Source organism: Lepidochelys kempii, chromosome 3, assembly GCF_965140265.1.
Source record: "Lepidochelys kempii isolate rLepKem1 chromosome 3, rLepKem1.hap2, whole genome shotgun sequence".
Taxonomy (NCBI): domain Eukaryota; kingdom Metazoa; phylum Chordata; order Testudines; family Cheloniidae; genus Lepidochelys; species Lepidochelys kempii.
The window spans coordinates 105921110-105946442 of NC_133258.1; the positions used below are offsets into that span (position 1 = coordinate 105921110).

Sequence of the window (25333 nt, forward strand, 5' to 3'; positions counted from 1 at the left end):
ATCTTTTCTCAAGACTAAACATGCTTAGGTGTTTTTGTTTTATTTGTTTATTAACTTTTCCTCATAGGTCAGGTTTCCTACACTTATCATTTTTGTTGCTTTCCCCCGGACTTTCTCCAATTTGGCCACATTTCGTTAAACGTGGTGCCCAAAAGTGGACACCGTACCGCAGCTGAGGCCTCATCAGTGTCAAGTACAGTGAGACAATTACCTCCCATGTCTTATATAAAACACTATTAATACACCCCAGAATATTAGCCTTTTTCACAACCATACCACATTGCTGGCTCATATTTAATTTATGATCCACTATGTTATCCACAGATCCTTTTCAGCAGTACTAGTGCCTAGCCAGTTATTCGCTTACGTATAAAAACAGCTTAACATTTTAAATAGCTATCTCCTATGCCCTCACCCATATACAATGTGTGTGTTAATGTACACAGTTCTCTATCTCAGTACTTAAATGGCCCCATCACTATGCTATCTCAGCCTACACATGTGCACACACTTACTTCTCAGAAACTGACATACAAAGAGAATGATGGTATTACCTTTAACTGTTGCTGTAATTCACTATTCAATCTGGCCAAAACAGTGTTTGTTTCCTTATTGCGTCTAATTGATGCCTGAATTGCCTTCTTGTCTTTCCCCACGGACCTGAGGATATATTAAAGTGTTTTTTAGAAGTCTTTTCACTGCCAAGCACTCCAAGAAATAACTTTGGTAAGTATATTCAATTCCTTAGTCCCTATTTAAAGTGTTCAGCAAGAGCTGTACAGAGGACACTTTTTTACATAATTTAGTGATTCTTCCAACTTATTTTCCTTTCTACAGACTAGAACACATAGTACACTAGCCTTGTTTGCACAAAAGCTTTGCATACCCGTTTCCTACAGAACAAATACAATGAATTACATTCTTAAATTGCTATAATAAATTTACACCTTCCAGACTACTGATACAATGCCAGATTGACTTTAATTTAATTTGATTGTGTTTTGCATAGACTTGAGGGTAAAGTTCAAGACCATCCATACTCACCAACTTTATTTAAAATTAACAATACAACATTAACATTTACACAGCACTTTTGATAGTCAATGTATTTTGCAAAACGTTAGTAAGTTTTTCATCCAGACAACTGGAGTGCCTTATTAGGTATCTCTCAACACTACTCGGGACATTTTTTGGGAGGATCTAATTAAAAAACCTTTAACATTTATGTTGACTCCCTCAGTAGTTTTATATATATGATTTACAGCCACAATCAGTTATTCAACACATTGTAAATCTCTTGTAGCTCTTCCGTAAGCTAACAGTTTTATTTGCTGTTTAAATGTGAACTTCCCAATATTAGACGTATTCATACTCATCCTGGGTTACCTAGGGATAGATGGCTGTGAAGCAAGAACAGCAGCTATGACACCTGTTTTCTGTGTATTCTCCTCAGCTTCAGGTCTCAGCTCATCTTCCGATTTTAACCTTCTGCGAATAGGCTTTGGTGGTGGAGCAAGAGGGGTGGTGCCTTTCCCCTGGGAGGCAAAAGGCAGCCCATAAGCAAACATCTCAGTGAATTATATTTCTGCTCAAATCAACCGTCTGTGCAAAACTTTCTGAGAAACTAATTTATTTACTGTACAAGTTCTGAGACATTGACTCATTGTCAAGGTCTACTTGAGTTCTCTCAGGCAGCATCAGAAAAACTGCATGAGAATAACTCATCTCAAGGGAGTAGTAATTGACCTTGGGGTATAATTTTATATATATAAAGTAACTGCTCCAGCCATCTGTTCCCCATGGACTAAAATCCTAAAAATAACCCCTGTAAGAATCAATTTTGGTAACAACCTGATCATTACATGTAAGCAATCTAGCTTCATTAAAGTGAGCCTTTACTGTCATAATTTTAGATGAAAACAGCCCAGCAAGCATGTAATATTTTAGCCAAAAATGTAAATATTCCAAGAAGTTCTGAGCCTTTGAAAATGGAGTTTTCAAATGGAAGCTTCTGCAAACTCAGGTGTAGCAGTCACTAACTGGCAACTGTTCTAATACACATTCTTCTATGTGTTAAAACCTACACTTTCCCCTTAAATTTCATTTTACGTACCGCATTAACAGGGACACTACCAGCTGCCTTCTCTTCAACTCTGGCATCTGTTTTGGAGACTCTAAGGGAGCCTGCAGAATCAGAGGGTTTTTCAACCTACAGAGAATGAGACAGTTTAGAAACACTGTATTGTTATGCAAATATTTAATTCTGTAACAATTAGGATGATAGCCAGGTATGTCAGACTGGTATGTTCTCCGTTATACGAACAGAGTTTACATTGTCAAGTCTCTTATGTGAAACCAAGTCATCTTTAAAGGCTCAGGGATGGAGAGACAGGGCTGTAGCTGACTACCAGCACCATCCTAGCCGCACTACTCTCACTATTTCTGATCTGCAATAAGATCACATCAGAGACATGAAGGAAAGTTACATTTCATGAGAGGCAGCAACAAGAGAGGATTGCTGGACCCTAAATTATAACCTCTTGCTACCGGAGCTAACCTCAGTATAAAGAGACGACCAAATAATAAAAACTTATTTGAAACTCTTCTGATCTAAATCAGATGTTACATATTATTTATACTATAGTAACTCAAAGGCCTGCAACAAAGATCAGGGCCCCATTATAATGCTAGGCATTATACAAAAACACACACAATAAGATTGTACCTGCCCAAAAGAGTTTATAGACTGGACAAACAGTGGACAGGGAAACAGGCGCAGGAAGTGATTTATGCAAGGTCTACTGGGTATAACTAACAGGGTACACCAGTGTATAACACTAAGTGGTCTACAATATATCCATTTACACTGACCTGCAAGACTTCTGAATGTGTTTCAATTTCATCCTCCTCCTCTTCATTTACACCTGATGCAGCAAATGCCTCAAACTGGCTGAAGTCTGCAAAATTTGGCTGTTCTGGTATTTGCTGAGGTGAGGTACTGGTATGAGCTATTAGGCTTTCAGCATCCACTGGGCGATGCACATGAGGACCTGCACCCTATAGCAAAACAAAGATGACAGTAATTACTAATACTGTGTTCTTGAAATAACTGACATAACATAGGAGCAAAATCTTGTCCAAACAAGAGTTTATGCAAGAATGCTAACCAAGGACAATTGTTTAATGTATTACTGCAGAAGTTACTGCCTTTGTTTAGACTTTTAATAATGCTTGGAAGTTTCTATCCTGTCACTAGAACAAACAGGTTTCTTACCATACAAGTACAAAATGACTACAACATTTGTAACAAGGGGCAGAACACTTTGGTAGTCCATTATCAATGGTACAAAAATGATCAGTGGTAAAGTTAAACTTCTTTCCTTTCACCTAAACTGTTTTGTTTTCCATTTTTCCAAGTGTACTTCTCTTTGAATGGATAAAATCTATCCTTCCTCCAAACTGCTCTTCTGGAGCAAAACTGAAACAGCAGGAAGGTGAAAGACAAAAAAGGGCAGATGGAATATTGGAACCTAAAGGCTACACAACAATTCAGAATTGAACAGTGTGAGAGGAGAAACCATGCAGCAATACCAGGGTGTGCTGGAGCAAAATGTTGGTCCATTGCTTGGGAGTGTTGTAGTGTTTGATGCCAACGGAAGAGTACCTTCAAGCATAAAAGTGGCATACCAATCATTTAAAGCGCTCCTGGATGTACCTTGTGGCTTTTTAGCGTACAGCTTGTTAATTTTAACCTTTTGTTTTTAAAATAGTTTGGGAATTATACAACATTCTCCCCTGAGAAGCAGAAATATGAAGGATAATTATTAGGGGAAGTATAACCTTTATATTGCCTCCTATTCTGAATATACATGTTTATCAACAATTTATTTTAGGATTAATAAGACTTTTTGACCCCTTTTCTGTGTCATCTCTAAGAAGTTAAGCATTCTTTTAGGATTAGTTTGCAACAACCACTTTCAACTCAATTCCTATAAGAAAAACAAAAACTAAGGATAATGAATGATTCCCAGTTTATATTTACTGATATAGTAAGTGGCTGGAGGCTCACAAACTGCTACTTCTAGAAGAGCAGCTTGTCACTTTGGGGAAGGCAAACTGAGAAGTCCCTTTTTCTTCCATCCTCTATCCCAGTCTCAAGGTTAATGTACTTTAATATTTAAAGTAAGGTGGGTGGCTGGCAGTAAAGTAGATAAAACCTTTTCCTACTGTGACATGCTAATAAATAACATGACAAAGTGCACATCAAAAAGTTTTTAAATTGTGTTTTTAAAATTAAGGTTATGCATGAAGGCAGGGTTTTTTTGATTAAAAATTCCGATGTGAACTAGCATGAATTTAACATAGAACCCATTTTAAATATTTAGGTTATATTTGATCCTGATGTTAGCTATAACCATGAGGCAACCCCTGCAGCTAACTAAATAGGACTTTGTATTGTGTCACCAAGAAACTTCATGGGGTAGTTGCAAAACTCCATGTATTAAGTGGGACCCTGTGAACACTAGAAGAATAGGTGATATTTTAAATGTGTTAGCCAATACATCTTAACACATTTTTAGACACCACTTGGCACTTGTGGTAAACCCTTGTCTACACGCTTTAAAAAAATGTTTTAGCCAGTCAGGGTCAACCCACACTTTTGCCTAAGATGGTTACTTAGGCACTCCCCTAATAGGAAGAGGGAAGTGAGTAATTTCCGCAAAGCAAGGTTCTGGGGACATGAATGTGAGCAAAAATTTCATAGCACTTAAAACTGTACATGCCACCTGTGACGGTTCTCAGGGTACCCAGAGCTATGAGTCACCTTTGTTACCCTTGCCTCCAATGAGAAAGAGTCTTTTCTTATGGTAGCTGGGTGACAGCTCCCTGATGGTGACAGCTCTTCCTTCGCCAGGCAGGTTAACAATATGTGCACTGCAATCCCTGAGTCTCTGACTCATTCCCCTGTGATACAGCCCAATATTGACTGATCACAGAAATTTCAGATGCTCTGCAATCAAAGGTGCAGTGTACCATAATTTACCAGTTTTACCTTAAACCACCACTACTGTCAATACAACACTTGTGAGCACTTATAATAAAACAAAAGTTGGTTTATTTAAGAAAGAATAACGATTTAACTAGTGAGAAAGTGATCATGGTAACTGCTTACAACACGAAACAGAATCCTTAAATGCAAACCCGAGTTTACACTTATCAATTTACCTTTCATATATAATAAAGTAGGCTGCCCCCTCAAAGTTGAGCCCATTGCAAAGCTGGCGAATTTCACCAGAACCAGGATAAACGCTTTCATGGAAGCTCCCTGCTCCTTAAGGGATTTCCTCAGTGATGGAGCCACAGTGCCCTTCTCTATACTACAGCACTTACAGCAGTGCAGCTGCACTGATGCAGCACTTGTGGTGGAAATGCTCTAAGCTGACGGGAGAGCTTAACTCCTGCCTCGGTGAGAGGCAGTAGCTATGTTGGTGGGAGAAGCTCTCCCGCCAACATAGCAATGTCTATACCGGTGCTTAGGTTAATACAACTTACATGTGGATTATTCATACTCCTGAGTTACGTAAAGTATACCAAAGTAACCTGTAGTGTAGACAAGCTCTATGTCATACTGAAAACAGGCCGGGTGAATTCCTGCCTTGTTGAAGAGTTTCTTTTCTACCTTTAAATGGTTTTGATTGTTTGTCATGGTCTCTCATGGTTTTCCATTGACTGTTTTGGGATGTGGCAAGGATCGACAATAGAACCTTGCAATGCCTAGCCAGCTGACTAGGGACTGATTAGCAACTCCCTCTTGCTTGAATGGATCATCAAGACACACTCAGGTGACTAATTTCTACTCCGAGTCCGTAAAGCATACTTTAGATAAATACATTATTCCACAGACATTACCCGTACATACATCTCAATAAGTTTGAGTCTTGACAAGTTACATGCTTTCTGTAGATATCCAGGAAGAGCAACATGTAAGGTAAGTATCCTGTCAGACATATGTTTGGTGCAGTGAGTTAGTCAGGTTTCAGGTGAGAGTTCACAAAGAACAGGGGACCTTTGCCAAGGGGTGGTCTGTCTCACCACCCCCCAACTCACGGCCCAGTAGTTGTATAGCATATTTCTGTACTGCTACCCAGGAATTATTCTGGGGATGGTGTCCATAAGTTTCTGCCGCTCCCCACCTCCCATGTGGCTCCTGGACCAGAGACACTTCCCACTGACCTCAGGAGAAAAGTACTTCAGGTCTCCGTTTAGTCCATTGCTTCCCTAGGAGCAGGTCCTCATCTTTCTGGGGAAGCCCTGCAAGGTGGCAGAAGCCTAGGCTTGAAAGTTCTGGTACACATTCATACCCCCCAATGTTTCCAAAAGACCAGCCTTATGTGCTTACTTGCTGCACATATTTTAAAGCAAAGTTAAAAATTCAACAGACTGAAAGATTATACTTGGGCAAAGAATTATATACACTATTTAATTTTTTTAAAAATTGTCACAGAGTAAGTCAACTTCACCTGTGAGGGTGGTGGTCTTGGAGGCACTGCAGGAGGGTAGGCAACAACTCCAGCTTGTTGCTGTCCTGTGAAGAGACATAGGTTCTGAATGACAGTTGGATGACAGGGCTATTTCCATATGTTAGGACATGCTCATTGCAAATATGATGAACATGTATTTAGTTTTCCACTCTGCTAACATGAAAATAAGCCGTGTTATCTGCGCATAAGGTAACATAACCAGGACTGTTTTTCAGTGAGTGACATGCCACAATTATACTGTAGCCAAGGATAAAAGGTGTCAGCTATATTTAAGATACAGAGGTAAAATATAAGTATTAATTAATGTCACAACATACAGCCTACAGGTCTCAGGCATAGCCAAATTAGGCCTTAAGATGAGTTAGCTATATTACAAAGGTAAGTTAGTATAAGTAAATTGATGATAAGCCTGCCAAGCTTGTTTCTGTTTGAGATATCCTGATGTTTTAAAAATAATTGCTGAGTTTGGATAATAATGTCTACTAGGGATTAGCTGACACCACAAGGTAACTGTTGGTGGCCAGGGTGAACTGTTAGAAACTTCCTTAATGTTGCTGTTACTATGGTGATAAGATGACAAACGTTAATGAGTATGAGAACTAACGAATTAGCCTATGAAAAACAAGGCACCCCAAAAGCAGCGGGGAGTGAAAATTCAAATAATGAAAAGGGGTAAAAAGCTTCCTAAATATGTATGAAGTCCAGTGGCTGTCAGTGTAACGCATCATAAAAGCTATACCCTCGCCTGTGCCCCTATTTGTGGGGGAGGGGGAGGAAGAAGGGGGGAGGAGAGAAGAGACATCAGCATGACTACCACTGATGGTGATTAACACTTGTTTTTCACCAAGACATATGAGTAATCCAAATATTAAACGTCCTGAATTGGTGTCTCCTTTACCAGACTGCAGTGTGTATTGTATGGTTGGCTATTGTGACAAAGTTCTTACTCTGCGTTGGTGGGTCCTGCGCTTATTGGCAGATTTTCTCACCTCAGAGGTTCACAGCAGCCCTCAGTTTGGCCACTTTCGTGGCTCAAATCTGCCATTCACTCAGTTAGCCTCATCACTGGCCAGCATGGGGAAAGGAAGAACAATAATCCCCTAGTGGAGACTTTCCCCTCTGGTGGAACCCACAGTCCAGTTCAACTCTTCTGGTATCAAATAGGGAGTTGGGGGGATGAAGGGAAATCCCAGGGCCCTGTGGATTGCAGCTGTCTACAGTGGCTCCTGCAACAGCTGTGTGACAGCTACAACTCCCTGGGCTATTTCGCCATGGCCTCCTCCCAACACCTTCTTTATTCTCACCACAGGACCTTCCTCCCGATGTCTGATAATGCTTGTACTTCTCAGTCTTCCAGTAGTACGCCTTCTCACTCTCAGCTTCTTGCGCCTCTTGCTCCCAGCTCCTCGCACACACACCACAAACTGAAGTGAGCTCCTTTTTTGAAACCCAGGTACCCTGATTAGCCTGCCTTAATTGATTCTAGCAGCTTCTTGATTGGCTGCAGGTGTTCTAATCAGCCTGTCTGCCTTAATTGTTTCCAGAAAGTTCCTGACTGTTCTGGAACCTTCCCTGTTACCTTACCCAGGGAAAAGGGACATACTTAACCTGGGGCTAAAATATCTGCCTTCTATCACTCTCCTGTAGCCATCTGGTCCGACCCTGTCACACTATTAAGAGAAATTATTGTAGAAAGAGCACTAGATAGCTTCTGTTGTGCACCGTGGGGTCCCCCTTCTGTTGATAAACTTCTCTGCTATAGTCAATCTTGTGGGCTGAACTCTCACAGATTAAAGTAGGTGTAAGCCCTCATCTTGGGGCGAGCAACTGGTTAAATCAAACCATGACTACAGAGAAGGCTACAATACTGTGGCCTCTTTGGTCAAACACAAAATTGGCAAAAGCACAGAGCAAGAGACTGAGAATCAGACCTGCGTTCTACTCCTCACATCATTAGTTTGTTATGTAAACTTCTCTACACCTCAGTTTTTTCCCCAGCAGAAAAACCTTTGTACAGTACTTTAAGATCATGAGCTGAAATTATAAAGACAGCATCTCTGTCAATAAAACAGTAAGTTACCTGTAAAAATCTTCTGAGGCTATAAATCTATTACCATCCTTTTGCATCTGAATCTGCATCTGTCACAAACTCCTACTTTTGAGCACTTTTGAATTTGGAGCACTTTCAATTTGAAATGTGGAGTCCTCATTTGGGTCACTGGGGTTCATGGCTCCCATGCTCTTGTTTATCCACTTGACTACACTGCCTCATGTACTGACACTTTATTTAGGAACTTACTGTTTTAATTAAGTTGTTGATTGAGCCACTGTTTTCCTTTAAAAGGGAGTCTACATTTTAATAAAAGCTATCAGCAGATTTAACCCTTTCAGCCTTTCACTTCAAACCTAATGCTGTCTATTTAAAAATAAAGTTAAAAAAATTTCTCTGAAGAAAGTGTTAAGATAAATATGTACTAAACAAAGTAGCAAACACATGGACATATAATGTACCTACCTGGAGTAACTGTAAAGGATCTGTTCATATCTAAAGATGATGATCGAGAATGTGAAGGATGAGGCCTAGGAGGAGGTGGGGGTGGTGCCGTGTTGTCTGGAGATGTTCCTGAATGTGACCTGCAAAACAAGTAAACCTCTGTAGAGGCTTAGACGCCCAGAACCGTAGAAATTCAATTGGAAAGTGCAACCCAAAACATCTATATGAAGAAATCTTGTTTCAAGATTAATAGCTGCCATCAGCTCCTTTTTCCCCAGCCAAATTTACTTTTTAAAGCAAGAAACTGGTGTTTCCTGCTTCTGATAACTGAATTTCTTGTTTTTATACCTTTATTTTCTCTTCAAAATGCATATTAGCCCTCCTTATTGCACTCATTACCTACTGTAACGTTTGTGGAAGCTTATAGCGTCTGACAGTAGACATCCCAAATGTTAATTCAGGAGAAGGTATGCAATATCCAACCTAGACTGGAAGCCATTATGATCAGGACTTTTGTCAAACATGCAAGTTTCTGTCAATAGCCTGAATAGGAATTGCTTTCTACTGTTAAGTGGGATGGTGTTAAAGAAAACGGAATTTCCAGTGGTTCTGCCTCACTCATATACAAGTCAGCCTTGAGCATGATCAAGCTGAGGAAGTCTCAGTGTATGTTTGCAGATGTGAGTGCTAGCTCTTCCATCTGAAGTTTCTATTACCTAGTGCATTTGTTTAGGATCTTGAGAAATACTGCCCTTATCCTTGGGCATTTTGTTATTTTGTATGAAGCAAGACATATTAGTAATGTCAAGATCCAAACACAAATGCAGATCCTGCAAAGACTTACACCTTTTAGGCAGTGCTTCTCAAACTTTTGTATTGGTGACGCCTTTCACATAGCAAGCCTCTGAGTATGACTCCCTTTATAAATTAAAAACACTTTTTAAACATTTAATCCTCTTATAAATGCTGGAGGCATAGCAAGACTTGGGGTCTCGCAACCCCGAGAGGTCACAATCCCCAGTTTGATAACCCTTGATTTAGGGGAAATCTGATGTAAAACAAAATAAGCCCAAACTCAGAATGAGGTTAAAGAGATGAAGTCTTATGTTGCTGTAGTACTAGCTGAATGAGATTTTTTGTCTAGAGTACTTTTGGTGCACTCATTTAATTAAAAAAGAAACTTGGGGGTGAGTCTATACTACAGAGGCCATGTCAGCATAACCCTGCAATGTAGATGCAGCCTACACTGACGGAAGGCGCTTTTCCTGTCCGTGTAGCAACATCACCTCCTCAAGCGACTATGGCTACATCAACAAAAACCACCATCTCAGTAATGTAAAGATTTATATAGAAGTAGACAAAGAATCAGCTTTGCAATTAAGTAACACTGGAAAACACTTTCCCACCTGTTGTACTACAAGTTAATAAAATAACCAAAAAGGGTTTGTAAACAGTTTTAATAATGTTTACTACATGAAGTCACTAATTATTTTAGTTTTAAGGTATAACTTTGAAACTGATCCTATGCTGTTAAACAGCAACGTTGATTTCCAGTCCTACTGTACAAAGCGCTGCCCCCCCCCCCCACCTAGATTTTCAGGGCTTTTAAAAACCTCTTTTATATATGATGTTCTTATTTCGTAAATCATAGAATAGTAGGACCAGAAGGGACCTATCAAGATCATCTAATCCAGTTCCCTGCACTCAAGGCAGGACTAAGTATTATATAGACCATCCCTAGGTTTGTCTAACCTGCGCTTAAAAATCTCAGACCGAGATTCCACAACCTTGCTACGTAATTTATTCCAGTGCTTAACAACCCTGACAGTTAGGAAGTTTTCCCTAATGTCCAACCTGAATCACTCTTGCTGCAATTTAAGCCCATTGCTGCTTAACCTCTGAGGATAGGACAACGAGAACAATTCTTTCCCTCCTCCTTGTAACCACCTTTTATGTACTTGAAAACTTATGTCCCGCCTCAGTCTTCTCTTCAGACTAAACAAACCCAATTATTTCAATCTTCTCTCATAGGTCATGTTTTCTAGACCTTTAATTGTTGTTGCTATTATCTGGACTTCCTCCAATTTGTTCACATCTTTCCTGAAATGTGGTGCCCAGAACTGGACACAGTACTCCAGTTGAGGCCTAATCAGTGCAGAGCAGAGAAGAAGAATTACTTCTCGTGTCTTGCTTACAAAACTCCTGCTAATACACCTCGTAATGATGTTTGCTTTTTTTGCAACAGTATTGCACTGTTGATTCATATTTAGCTTGTGATCCACTATGACCCCAGATCCCTTTCTGCAGTATTATTTCCTAGGCAGTCATTTCCCATTTTGTTTGTGTGCACCTGACTGTTCCTTCCTAAATGGAGTATTTTGCATTTGTCCTTATTGAATTTCATCCTATTTACTTCAGACCCATTTCTCCAGTTTGTCCAGATCATTTTGAATTTTATTCCTATCCTCAAAAGCACTTGGAGATGCAACCAGAGAACCATATTTAGTACTTATCTATAAATAACCACTGCAGACTTCTAAACCAAAGAAACTGGCTGTATGCTAGGTGACAACCAACTGCTTATGCATTCTTGTTTTTCAAAAGGAACCCTATATATGAAGTAGAATGTTCTCATGATCGAACATGGAGTAATAGCTGACCAGCCAATTCTAGGCTTGCCACTTTAATCAAGCAGTATTGTTCTGCTGCACCAGAAATTTTACACATATTTAGGGCAGACTGATACACTTCTCCCATATAACACTTCTCCCATATAACACTAGGGAACAGGTTGCCTCCACTTTTGATTGTTAAAATAATGGCCACCATAAATCTTTATTTGCCCTTTCAAATGCTAGCTATTAAACAGCCAGAAAGATCATTTGGGAGGGGGAAGGTGTGTTTTATAACCTTTAATATTTCTTCTGTTACTACTCTACTGACCGTTGCCGAGTTACAGTGCTTCCAATCTGTTCTGGATCTGAAGTATAGGAGTCTGAACTGCTGTAACCATCTGCTGGTAAAATGAAAGTACAAAATTTCATTTTCATTTTTGTAGTGTTAATTTATCAAAATTTAATTATGCTAAAAACAGCAACAGGTTATATTACCTAAGCAGCAATAGAAAAGATTTCAAGTCCAAAAAAGAAATATGTACCTTACTGTTGTACTTCCCTGTACGATACCATCTGGGCAGGATTCTAAACCCTGAGTCAAAGTAACTGAAAGTCCCCAAAGAAATTAACAGTAATACAGTCATTGGCAGAAAAAAGACAATGCCAACTATGTGAACTAGTTGGTGTATTTTGTTTTTAAAAGATTGAGTAAGACCTAAGAATCAGACTTATCACTTCAGAACCTTTTAAAATACATCACAAGACAAAAACAAGCAGTTAACGAGTAGAGATTCCTCTATTTTGTGAACAATTTTTGCAGGATGGAGGCCTTGAAGCAGAATTCCTTCTTAGAGGCCAAATCAATCAAAACCTTTGTAAGACATATAGAGATCAGTACCATGTAACTGCCCTGACACGTATCTGAGCAGGGCAGCAGCTATGTCTTGGACTGAATGAACTTTGACATGGGTTTCCAGCTTTAGGCTAGCCAATTTGCAGCCATGTGAGATGCAACCACAGAAATATTTAGATACAATCCTCTTACGTGATAGTACTGCCTTGGGAATTTGTCAAGTTGGGTTGACTGTTAGGATCTAAGTAGCTCAGAGTAGAACCACTAAAAACTTCTCAAGCAGACAGAAAGGCTCTCACACGTGAATGTGGAGGTGGAACAAACTGGCAAAACTGGCTCATTAAGGTGGAATTCCATCACCATCTTGAGGGGAATCTCAGATGAGCCCATACCACGGCTTCATTCTGGGGAAGCATGGTTTAGTCGATAATCACTACAGCATGAGACTCGCTATGACCTGAGGTTATTGCAGTCAGAAAAGTGGATGCCCATCTAAGAAAACTGAGTCTCAGATAATGAAGTCTCCTTTTGAGTTAGTTAGTATCTTTGGCAGAATATATTAATCTCTTATGACACAAAGGGCTTCCAAAAAAGAGTCAATACCACAAGAACCTGAAAAGAAGGTGATACAGTGACACTGGTTCATGAGATGCCAAAGTAACTGACAAATGCAGTTGGATGAAGTTAGTCTAAATTAATCTCATAGGTCAAGAAGCTGGTGAAGAACAGGTAAAGAGATCCACAATGTCCTGTTTATAGCTCAAATCTTTTTCCATCTACCATTTAAAGCATCAGTATTAATTTAGAAGAGTTCATGCATATCTAGAATTTCTCTGGCCAAAAAACCAATTTGGGTCCCTGAGATCCATGACACACAGAAGTTTCCTCATCTTTAATTATCAGGAAGCATGTAGAATAAAATCCCACCTATCTCATTGGCATGGGTCTGGATTTCCTATAGTATCTTTCACGAATAAGAGTAAGTTAAAAAGCATTCTTGGCTGAGTAACAGGATGGATTCAATAGGACTTTAAGAAAACCTAATGTTTTGGCTCTACAGAATATGTTTAGGCCCCACATTATATCCAAGACCTCTGGAGCTCAGGACAAAAGGTTACAGTATAGCTCCAAAAAACAGGAGTTCCTGGCAAACTCTGGCTAGTAATATATTCTAGAACCCTTAAAAATGTTCATTGAAAGGAAAATTAAAACCTTTATATTGCTGCTAATATGGAGGCAGAGTGCCCTGAGCACCCTAGAAGTCAGCTTTACCATCTCTTAGTAAAGGATGGTAAATCTCTCTGGGCAAGAAACTGGCTTTATCACTCCAACAGAAAGTTACTGGACTTTTTTGTAATAGGATGGTTTCTTCTAAATATGTTTGGATAAGGCAATTTGGGCATTATACAATTAATTGCAACAGTACTTCACTTCCCTTCCCTTGATGACACTGGAGGAGCGTGAGTAACTCCTGCAAGGATGGGGAAACAACTCTGCAAAAGTCCTCTCTTGCACATTGTTCAGAATTTAGATTTTTTCCTAATTCTGTCAGTAATGCTAGTTTTCTACTGGTCTGAGTAAAACTTTCTAAAAGGGAAGTACTGCAGGAGTGTATTCCCAGAGAGAGAACAACTTTATTTTCAGGTAGGTAACAGCCAGTTCAGGGAGGAAAGAAGCTGCGTTCTAGAGGTCTGTTTACTAGGTGCAGATCACCAGCTTCTTCATAACCAACCATCCCATTCCCCAGTGTATTCCAGCATATCCTGGGATGGCAGTCTGGTCTGCAAATCTTCTATGTCTCCTACATCTGATGATTCTAGAATTTCTTAAAGCCAATAGCAAAAGCCTACATGATTTAACCAGAATTTAACCTAATTTAAATAAGTAATGGATTCAAAATTTCTTACTGAAAGGTTCTCTCATGCAGCACTGCTTAGCATTTTTTTTTTTTTTATAAAACCTGGAAAAAAGAATTTTCTCCTTGCTCCAAATATTACTTGCGTTCACTTCTTCTCATGCAGTGACTCTGCAATTCCAGCTCCAGAGGAGTTCAAGTAGCTAGGCAGACTGCAAGCCAACCTCTTCTCCAGCTACTGCTTTCTAAAGAAAGGGTTTATCCTCTTCCCCCTCTACAATCAAGTAACCTGTGCAGAGAGAGAAGACCAAGTAATGGTAGTGTCTAAAGATCTTTTCACTTATTATTTGTTGGGAAATTTCATCCCTTCCTCTTGAATGTGGACTTGGTCACAGTGATCCAAGCACTTATTACTTCCAGACAGGATTACTGAAATTCACTGTATTTGAAGCTGAATGTGAAAATGCACAAGAACCTCCATGGTCTAGGCTTCCGTGAGCACATCAGACCCTTGCTTGAGTCCCTCCACAGGCTCCCAGTCATTTTCAGATACTAGTTTAAGGTCTTGGTTCTGATCTTCAAAGGTTATGGTTCAAGCCCCAGATACATTAAAGACTGAATCTGATCTGTGAATCACCGAGATAGTTGCACTCCCTCTAGGGAAATGCAGACCACAAAGCCCAGAAGGAAGCACCTGAGAGCTAAGAGCAAAGCACTCTCAGTCAAGGAGATCTGGCTATGAAACAAGCTTCCAAAGACAGATAAGTCCCATCCGATTGTCCATAGGAAACTGCAGAATTTTCCTCTTAGAACAAATCTACCTACTACAGCAAGAATAGTACTTCCTTCTACCCAAATGACTCCCTCCTCGCTCCCTGCCCAAAAAGCCACCATACAAATGAACCAAAAACTAAACAAAATGAAGTCCTCAAGAATTTTTAAACTGAAAAGGGAGACAAGCTACTGGCTCCACCAAGTTCACTAGGGACCTTGCTATTGATTTCATATGCAAGGTGCTCAGAGACTATGGTGATGGGCAGCTGTATAAAATTATCAGAAAGGAATAAGGTAACCTTCCTGGACTACCTGATTCCCCTCCTCATCCGTTAGTCCATGATGAGGAAAAAATCCTTAAAGAGACCCTCTCACATTTTGTGTGTCACAGTATTAGAGACCGTCAGTTCCATGGCATTAACTGGTTTCTTGAGGTATACAGATTAGAATAACCTTCCAAATTATTTTCTGTATGTAATTGTTTGTAATAGCATTTTGCAATTTCTCCTGGGAAAGGCATAGGCTTCCAGTGTTTGAGAAGGGTCTTGGATTTGAGACAGACAACTTCAGCAGAACATCAGGCCACTAACTGAAGAGGAATGTGACCTCTATTTTCTTTTATTCCACTACCCTCTTCTGTTACAGGAAGAATTCTTCCTGGTATATCCAGAGTTGCAAGACCTTTTACTTCTATTAAGGCCCTGTAGAATGCTAGAATTTCTCTCCCCGCATAATGATTTCCACCACTTTCAGATTTGTCCAGTAGGCAGCCACGCACTGATTTGGGCTGAGGATACCGATCTTTTGGCTTGTGTTTTGGTCTTCCACAAACAGAATCTCAGATACAGCCTTGTAACTGATATCAATGCCTTTAAGCCCTTGAGGGGAAAAATAGAATGCATTCATACAGGTTTGCCACAAAATAGAGACAGTTGATCTTGTTCACAATATTTTCGACATTTTATCATCTTGAACTTGGATTAAATCAGTGTTTAATTTCTTCCGTCAAGCTAGCATAGACTAGCTAAGAACATGGACAAAAGGAAAGGCTTGACTCTTACTTCCACTTCAGAAACATCTGTTTTGCAGATTTAATGATTTCTGAGGGAAATTCACCCTTGGTAGGAAGTACTCTAAACTTAGAAGTGGCTGCAAGAGATTTTTAAGCATTCACTTTACTGAAACTCATGTAACTGCACTATTTTGGCTGGGAAATACCAATATTTATTAAATTATATCCTCCACAAATGGATTTAGAAGCAAAGTGGAGTCTCTTTTTGGTTAGCGGTAAGAAGCTACTTCCTTATTAATATCCTCTTATCTAAACTGAGCCTGAAGAAAGCAGCTGACCTTTCTGTCCATAGGGCGAAATTAACAGCCTTCCATATGATGCTAGGTCAGATTTTTGGAGTTGGATAATTCTCCTTGTATAGGGGATCATGGTGCATAAATACTTCTTCCATTTCTCACGTATTTGCTTTCCTTTTTATATTTTTTTTTTGGAAACTTCTGGACAAGAGAAGTCAACAGGTGCCTTCATTTCCTCACCACCTGCACCTTGTCCATATCATGGCTTGAGAAAACATCTCCGCTCAATGACCTTTGACTTGCCTACATTTACCCAGTAGGGCAGAAGACTACACAACAGTACAAGAGGGGTTGCTGGCAGATTGCTGAAATAAAATATATACAGGCTAGCGTGATGAGAATTATAGAATTAGAAGAGGCATGGCATTTGCCTTCTCCTGTTTAGTGGCTGCAGGCTCCTGCCTTCTTTTCCACACTATTACTTTTGTCTCACTTGTCTGCAGGGCCAGACTGCTCTAACAAGGAGTGAGAACCAGAAAGAGCCCTTTCAGAATTCAGGCCCTGAATGGAGCAGCAGTCTCCTACTACAAGATAGCATGTCATTGTACATTTTCTCCACCATATTGGAAGACTTCTGAGTAAGGTCTGGGCACTCTGCACCAGGAAAAGGGACAGGGAAAGAGAGAAGGGGCCCAAAAAAGTGACCCAGAAAGAAAACTATACCACTGAAATAGAGTTCAAGAGTAAGGGAAATGCTGTTGAAAAAAGGGATCTATTGACGGCCTTATACGGCTGCTGCAGAATGTTCTGCCAACTGATGCCATGTGATAGTTTTAAGCTACCCCCATACTTCATGACAAAGGATCCAAGAGGACTAATGTCAGGTATTGATTTCTACTGAAGGAAATTATACAATATAATGAACAAAGTGAATGGAAAACAGTTTCAGGAATAAAAACCAGAGATTAGATACTTTAGACTAAGATCTGATTTGTGACTAGTCTGTGTGATTACATAGAACAGGCTAATTAAATCTGTACAGTACAATATATATATTTGTGTAGAGAATATTAAAAACCAAATTACTGCAACCAGGGTAAACAGAGGGTTGACAAATTAACTGTACCTAGAAAAAATGTCAAAAGTCAATCACAAGGAATTGTGGTATTTGGCTCACAATTTTTCAAAGGAACTGAAACAGTGACAGAAGATGCCTCCACTCCCTTTGGTATACAACAGTTTTCTAATCTTCAGAAAATATGTTGCTATTTGGTTTTGAGACAAGAGTGGGATCAAGCTTTACTTAAAGCTATTTCTGCTGGAGATAAAGAATAGTGCAGCCAGTTTACATTTCTGGGATTATGGCTGAGAACAGGAAAATAGTTAATTTCTTACCAGATTTTGGATTAGATCCTCAAATGGCATAAATTGGCATACTTCCAATGAAGGAGCCAGAGAAGCTATACCTATTTTTATCTGCTATTACCTATCTCTTTATCTTTTTTTAAGATGGGAAGATACTTCCTAAGTCAAAATACTATGCTGGACATTTGTTTTACTAAGTTTCTTGCTTTTCAGAAACAGTTTGTGCTCTTATTAGCTGGAGAGATCAAGAACAATAATTCAGGTTGACATTCCTTTGAAGTGTGATAAATGGGTTAAAACAGTGGTAACCAACCTAATTACACAGGAGAGCCACATAAACCTAAGCACAACCTTGTGTGAGCCAAACAGATTCTACATACTTTTGTGAAGATGAAAATGATGTAAACATAACAAAACACTAATGAATCAGCCGTTAGTATACTGTGTTGAAGCAGGTCATGGGTCTTATGAAATGCTCTGGTGGGTCTTGTTCAGCCCGTGGGCCATAGGTTAGGCACCACTGGGTTAAAAGATACTTTGATACTTACCAACTGTATTTCCAGCTACAAATTTTGATGAACTCATATTATTTTCTTCTGAGAGGTCAGGTGGTTTCACAAGTAGAGGGCTAGTGGGATTAGCAAGATCTAGGTGAAAAAAAAATTATTGCTATTCTTTTTATGTAAGATTAAGTGATATACAAAATACACTGAAACTATCCTTCTCCTCAGAGGCCAAGTCTTCATTAATGAAAGTTCAGCCCTAAACCAAAATTTTGCACTTGACTGGAATTTTAGAGATGGGTAAACTACAATGATACTATCCACACCACTATAATTTTAAACACAAACTATTAAATTCATAAATAAAAATTAAACTTTGAAACTTTACATTTCAATATTGGTATATAATTGCACCGGTTAATAGGCATATATCTAATAACTTTTCCATACATATAATCTTATAAAACATTCATTTCTTATGTCAGTCAGTGGTGAAATGCCTGAGTGTATGTATCCTTACATGCTTTCAGACATTTGTTTTGTCCTTCTATGTAATATTGTAAAATTACAGTCAAGTTTATAAAATATTGCAGTTTTAGGTTTTAAGTTAACAATATGGGTCCCATTGTGCTAGGCGCTATACAAACATGACATAAGCAAGTCCCTGCAATAGATCGCCTACCTTGATTATATACTCTTTGGGGCAGGGGCCATTTGTTATAGATCTACGCGGTGCCTAGCAAAATGGGGCCATGTCCTCTAGGCACTACCATAATAATGTACATTGGTATAAGACATGACATCAGACAAGTATGCCTTTAAGAAAAAACAAAAAAAACAAACAAACAATGCCCTTGTCAAAAGTTCTAAATGAATCTAAAATAAAATCTAAATTGATATATTCACTGATGCACATCAAAAAAACCCTCACTTTACTTCCCCACTCTTCTGAAAATCATAGGACAGTAGGCTCTGCAACATGCTCTGGAGGTCAATAAATTCATTATATGTCAGACCCAAAGGAGAAGCAAATTCCAGACTAAAGGGTCTTCCCCTACAGACTATTAATTCAAGCGCCTCATATGATCACAAACCCCAGAGTGCAGCAAAAAGAAGTGATCTCAGATACACAAGACCCAAACCACAATGGGTTTTACAGTTAAAGCTTAATAACCTGAACTGCATTTGGAAACAAATGGGATGTCAATCAATTTATGATTCACTGGTGAAGTGCACCCCATATAAAGAGTACTGGTAAACAATCTGGCAATTGCTATCTGTACTATATGCAGTTTCCAAGTGGTGTGCAAATGAAGCCCTATGTAGAGTGTGAATAGGGTGTGAACAGGTATGAGTAAATTGGCAAAACTTGCACCATAGAGGCATGTTTCATCTCCCTTGACAAATGCAAAAGGAACATGCTCTTGGCTACTGACGCTATCTGGAAATCTCTAGAATTTACAGTGTTAGCACATTATAGGAGCCCATGCGCCTCACCCAGCAAAAAAAATGAAGGTTAGACACTGGGCAATAATATGGCAAGATTGTCAGAATCAAGAGATGTTGGAGAATGGGCATAGAAATAAGTTGAGGAAGACTAGCAGGTTTCAAATGGATGAGATGAAAGCCTCCAGCAGTAACAGACCAAATCTCTATTTTACTAAATAGAACTGACCAGACTAAGTATCAAGTCATAGTCCAAAGCTCCTCAAGCACCTCAAGAACTTGAGCATGCAAATCTGGGAAAGTTCTCCCACTCCTGACACAGATCTGCATATTGATGCTTCCAATCTACTCCAAACAATCTTATCGTAGAAGCAGATGGAGAAATTCTCACAGCAACAATAAACCCTCTAAATCATTGTGTCAGAATGCTCCTCTAATTCATGAGGTTCTCCACCACTTGGAATAGTTATACTGGTTGCAGCCCCTGATACTATTGTCTAAGTGCAAGGACACAAGGCAGAATTGTTATGCAAGAAAATCGAGCTCTAAAAGTCATCACCACGTAAGTATTCAGTAAGATGTTATACGAACACAGCAGCTGCTTTCATAATTAGCACAAGACTATAGCTTACCACTTCCAGTTCTTTTAAGTTCCATTTCCTGCATGTGGATTTTGCTTGGAGTCATTCGAATGGGAACTGGGTGAACAATAGCAGTATCCTGCAGAGAAGGAAGAAAAGTTTTTATGTTTGCTTTAAAATGATTCTGTTAAGAGCTGCTTTTGACTGCATTCAGTTGCAGTTCCCAAGCTTATATTCATAAGCAAACATTTTTACTGAGTTCCTATGAACTTGATACTATGGTGATCGGTGGCAATATAAAACCCTGAGATAGAACAGGTTTCAGAGGGGTAGCGTGTTAGTCTGTATCAGCAAAAACAATGAGGAGTCCTTGTGGCACCTTAGAGACTAACAAATTTATTTGGGTACAAGCATCTGATGAAGTGGGTTACAGCCCACGAAAGCTTATGCCCAAATAAATTTGTTAGTCTCCAAGGTGCCACAAGGACTCCTCGTGGTTTCTTTCTTTTTTTTTGGGGGGGGGGGAGGGGTGGGGAGAGAAAGAGATAGGACACTGTCCTTAACAAATATCCTTAAACTCTGTGCAAGTGTACAGGTATTTAGACTTCTCTACAGTGGTCTCCAAACTTTGGTCTCTACTTCATAGATATCTGCTGGTCACACTGTACTAGCTGTGTCTGTAGCTGCTAAGCTGCCTCAAAAGACAGCTAAATACCTTAAATACTTTCCATTATTACCTTTCCCTATAACCAAATGGCTTGGTTGCCACAGGTGTGTTGTATGTCCATGAAACATGAAATGTAGTCCACGCTATGAAATACTCTATTTCTTTTTAAGCTTAATATTAGGATCATTAGATGTAGACATTTCAGAGTGCTCCATGTACTTCTGATGCTTCAAAAATGTAAAATTAGAATATCCTGGAAACTCTTACGGCTTGACAGTCTAAAAATTCTACTGTACAGTAAAATTCACACTATTTCAAGGAGCCCATTAATATATTACAAGGCATGATGGAAGCTTGTGTTCTATTTTGCCTTTTTTAAGATACCCTTCAAGAGATGTCTAACATGCCACCAAAAGACAGAGATAGTGGCTCTAAATGTCAGCAACAGTTATCTATATGAAATACTTCTATGGCCACTGTCAGACGAAATGGGCTAAGACATGAAATGGGCTAAGCTCTATAAAGGGCTACCAGATTTCGCACTCATATCCCCACCAAAGCCAAGCTCTGCACTCAAGAGTGCTCAACTCCCACTGAAGGCAATGGCAAATATGCATATGTATCTGGGAGGAGAACAGTCTTAAATTTAAAACTGCTCTTGAAAATTAATGAAAGCAAAAATTAACACGCTTTAAACTGTGTTTCAGTTAGCTCATTTTCACAAGGCCGAGTACATGTATATAACATGAGTAATTTCTACATTGTTTAAACTAACCTGCCCAGTACTGGGAAGATAAAAAGTTTAAATGTATACTGCAAATGTAAACAGAACACTTCCTTACCACAGTTCAACCACCACTATGAACATTAAAAGATCTTTAGGCATGAACATGGTTTGAGAGGATATCATGCTTTCTATGGAAGTTTTTATATACAGATCAGTCTTCTATTGTAGCTATCAACCGTCCTTCTGAATGTTCCATATGTACTCTGAAGTATGGCTATTACAAAAATCTTGTGTAATTTAAATTTAGAATAGCTTGATATAATGTTGCCCAACTTAGTTAAGGGAATGTCAGTGACAAAAGGCAAGTTTTATTTTTTACTGATGTATTTGAAAAGGCAATGTCAGCTTTCCCAAACCCAAACTATAAATTTAGTATTACTCCTCCCTTCCTTATTCCTCATATGTAAGCTCCCTGGCCCCTTTTTTTTTTCGTTTTGGCCCAGCAAGCGGTTCTCCTACAGCAAAGAGGGTTTTGAAGAAAGTTAATTTTGTGATTGCTCTTTAGTCAGTCACTAAGGGATGTTCCAGATAACTGACTCCCTGGTTCTGAAAGGCAGGAGAAAGCCACATCAAGTTTCAGTATTTTAAACGCTGTGCTGTGGTGTCATTGTCCAAGATTTCTGTGATACGAACACTAACTTGGATTTGCTGGTATTTGGTCTTCTGGTAGCAGAATATATGTACAAAATTAAATTGGTTTCATCTTGCCTCAAGATTCAAGTAGTTATGTTAGCAATAAAACTAAGCTTCATAGCTGCCTAATATTCTATAACAATCTACTTTTCCAAGCAGTGTTACTGCTTTATACTGCTTGTTACATTTCAAGTCAAGTATATGTCAAGACTTTAAGAAGGTGATTAAGCCAATATTTAATAGACACAATATAGAAAAATCAATCTGTTAAATGATCCACAGGACAGAAAAAATATATTCCCCATCTCAGTTGATTCCTTGTCATTTTTGCTAATTATTGCTAAAAATAAGTTACTGACTACAATGCAAGTTGAACAAAGCAATGCAATAGCTACAGTTCTCGATTAGTTAAGCATTTCCTAATAAGTATACTGTAAGAAATGGAGGCATTTAATAGTTGTAAAGTGATTTAACATTCTTCCATGAAGGAGTAATTAGCTTTAGATAAGTTATGTTTACCCTGAGCAATAGGGATAAGTACATAAGAACGGCCATATTCGGTTAGACGAATGGCCCATCTAGCCCAGTATCCTATTTTCTGACAAAGGCCAATGCCAGATGTTTCAGAGGGAATGAACAGAACACGTAATCATCAAGTAATCCATCCCCAGTCACCCATCCCCATCTTCTGGCAAACAGAGACTAGGTATATTTCAGAGCATGGTTTTGCATCCCTGCCCATCCTAGCTAATAACCATTGATGGACCTATCCTCCATGAACTTATCTAGTTCTTTTTTGAACCCCGTTACAGTCTTGGCCTTCACAACATCCTCTAGTAAAGAGTTCCCACAGGATGACTGTGCGTTGTGTAAAGAAATATACAGACAAAGAAGGCATGTGTGTTTACATTAAGTTGTAAGGCAGATGTTTTAATTTGATTTTTTTAAATCACACATTTGAGGGAAGCTTTTGGACTAAGTTTTTTGGGATAGAAACTATTTATACAGTGCCTACCACAGCGGAGCTCTGACTGTGGCTGGGAAAGCTAGATGCTACTGTAATACAAATATATCAGCAACAATGGTATTAACTCAGACTTACAGAGTTATTAAATTTTTAAAAATAATTTATATAATCTAAGATTTTATGAAATTAAATAAATTTACTACAGTAAGATATGTACTGGCCCCTACACCTAGTAAGGTGTTAACTATTAATCACTATTCACTGCACTTCTGCAGAGTTTCTAATGCTGCAATTAGCGCAGTTGTATTATTGCTAGAGTAACTTGATAGCAGTATTATGTATGACTATGAAGTACCACACCAATTTTGGAATACAACAAGAACATGAAGTTTTATATGGATGTTCAGATAAACTGTATAACTCAGTTATGAGTCTTTATGTGCACAACATCAACAAGGCATAAACAGAAGAGAGCTATGCTGAAATCCAAGTTTGGGTGACATAGCTGTAAGATTTAATAAGACTATTGGTTCACTGGGGCTCTATTGATTATATTTTGTTTACATTCAAAAAGTCTTAAATAAAGCATAATAAAATGTACACATCCATCAGTGTCACAAATCATTTCCTTACACAGATTTGATAGCACTTTTATTGCATCAAAATCAAGAAAAACATTGGCTGTACTCAGCTATTAAGAGTGAATGGAAAAAAAGGAAATCTCTCTTCCCATCATACACAGACGAAATTAATAAGCCTGCCACCAGTCCCAACCAAGCAAGAATCATGCATAATAGCTAAAAACACAATGTATGGAAATTCAGTGTTAATAAAATTAATTTCAAACAAGCAAGCTAAGTGATTGACTTACAGGATCAGCTGGTGCAATGTTAGAATCAAATTGGGTCAGAGTTTGTGAGCTTGAAGAGCGTTCACTAAATGTCTCCCACTGCTGAACAGACAGAGGAGAGACAAGTCAGCATAATGAGAAAGATGAGTAAAAGATCACTGGAGAAGAAATTTAGCATAGTAGTTCAGAGGTTGCACTGGAGGGTGTTTGTGTATCATATTGGCTTGACTTGGAACAAACAACATACATTAAGGGACTATTTCACAGTTTCAATATGACATTGATATACAACCAAAAGTATTACCTTTCTCTAAAGTTTTGATCAGAATTGTGTGCACCACACTGAAAATGTAGATATGCACACAATTTAGAAGCTTTTTATGTGAAAGAAATATGCAAACTGTTGATATACATACAAGATAGAGAAATGGTTAAAACATTCAGATTCTGTAAAAACAGAAGTGGTGCCACATCTTGTACATATTCATAACTATAAATCCTATGCAGAGGCTTCTCATGTTTATATACTGGCAAAACCAAAAAAGTGTTTAACATTTAGTGTTTCTAGCACTCTCACAAAAGTCAGCTGACATACTGAATTGAGCATAGAATATTCTAATTAAAACAATCCTTTGACTTGCCAGTGAACCCCCTGAGAAATGATTCTACTCTGCATGAGCACCTTTTATTTTTTTTTTTTTTACAAAAGTGCATAAGTTTTTAAATTATAACAAACAATGCAAGCAATTAAAGAGTTCAAACACATTTGAGTTTATCAACCAACAACAAGTCAACCTCTGATCAGTTCTACAACATATGGGCCATGCTATATTACAATACATATTTGCCAAACAAGGTCCTCATGCTTGGGAAAAAAAATGCAGCAGCAACCGGAGCAATTGAGAATCAAAGATAAGATTACTCTTTGCAAGAAGAATGCTGAATGAGTTACATATCTTGTAATTAGTAGAATGGCGAGTAAATATTAGTCAAATTTCATTTCAAACACCGGATCAGAAGCTTTTTGGGATAAACGTACAGTAAAGATTTATTTTTTACCAAATGGTGTTAGTATCCACATTGAAATAATATA

The 25333-nt window shown here is 38.7% G+C and overlaps 1 protein-coding gene across 14 annotated transcripts in view; it reads right to left on the minus strand.

The window, feature by feature from the left end:
• Positions 1-25333, minus strand: part of REPS1 (RALBP1 associated Eps domain containing 1) — a 106899-nt gene that overhangs the window by 3836 nt on the left and 77730 nt on the right. For 9 of the 14 annotated variants that reach the window (XM_073337465.1, XM_073337464.1, XM_073337462.1 and 6 more), the window contains 10 exons: positions 24262-24342; positions 20388-20475; positions 18355-18453; positions 11980-12052; positions 9058-9176; positions 6522-6586; positions 2872-3057; positions 2114-2209; positions 1387-1535; positions 555-660 (listed from right to left, as the gene is read on the minus strand). In XM_073337465.1, coding sequence (XP_073193566.1) covers positions 555-660; positions 1387-1535; positions 2114-2209; positions 2872-3057; positions 6522-6586; positions 9058-9176; positions 11980-12052; positions 18355-18453; positions 20388-20475; positions 24262-24342 — 1062 coding nt within the window. Of the gene's footprint in view, positions 1-554; positions 661-1386; positions 1536-2113; positions 2210-2871; positions 3058-6521; positions 6587-9057; positions 9177-11979; positions 12053-18354; positions 18454-20387; positions 20476-24261; positions 24343-25333 lie in introns of those variants that run through there. The other 5 variants (XM_073337463.1, XM_073337470.1, XM_073337466.1 and 2 more) reach the window with 3 other exon arrangements.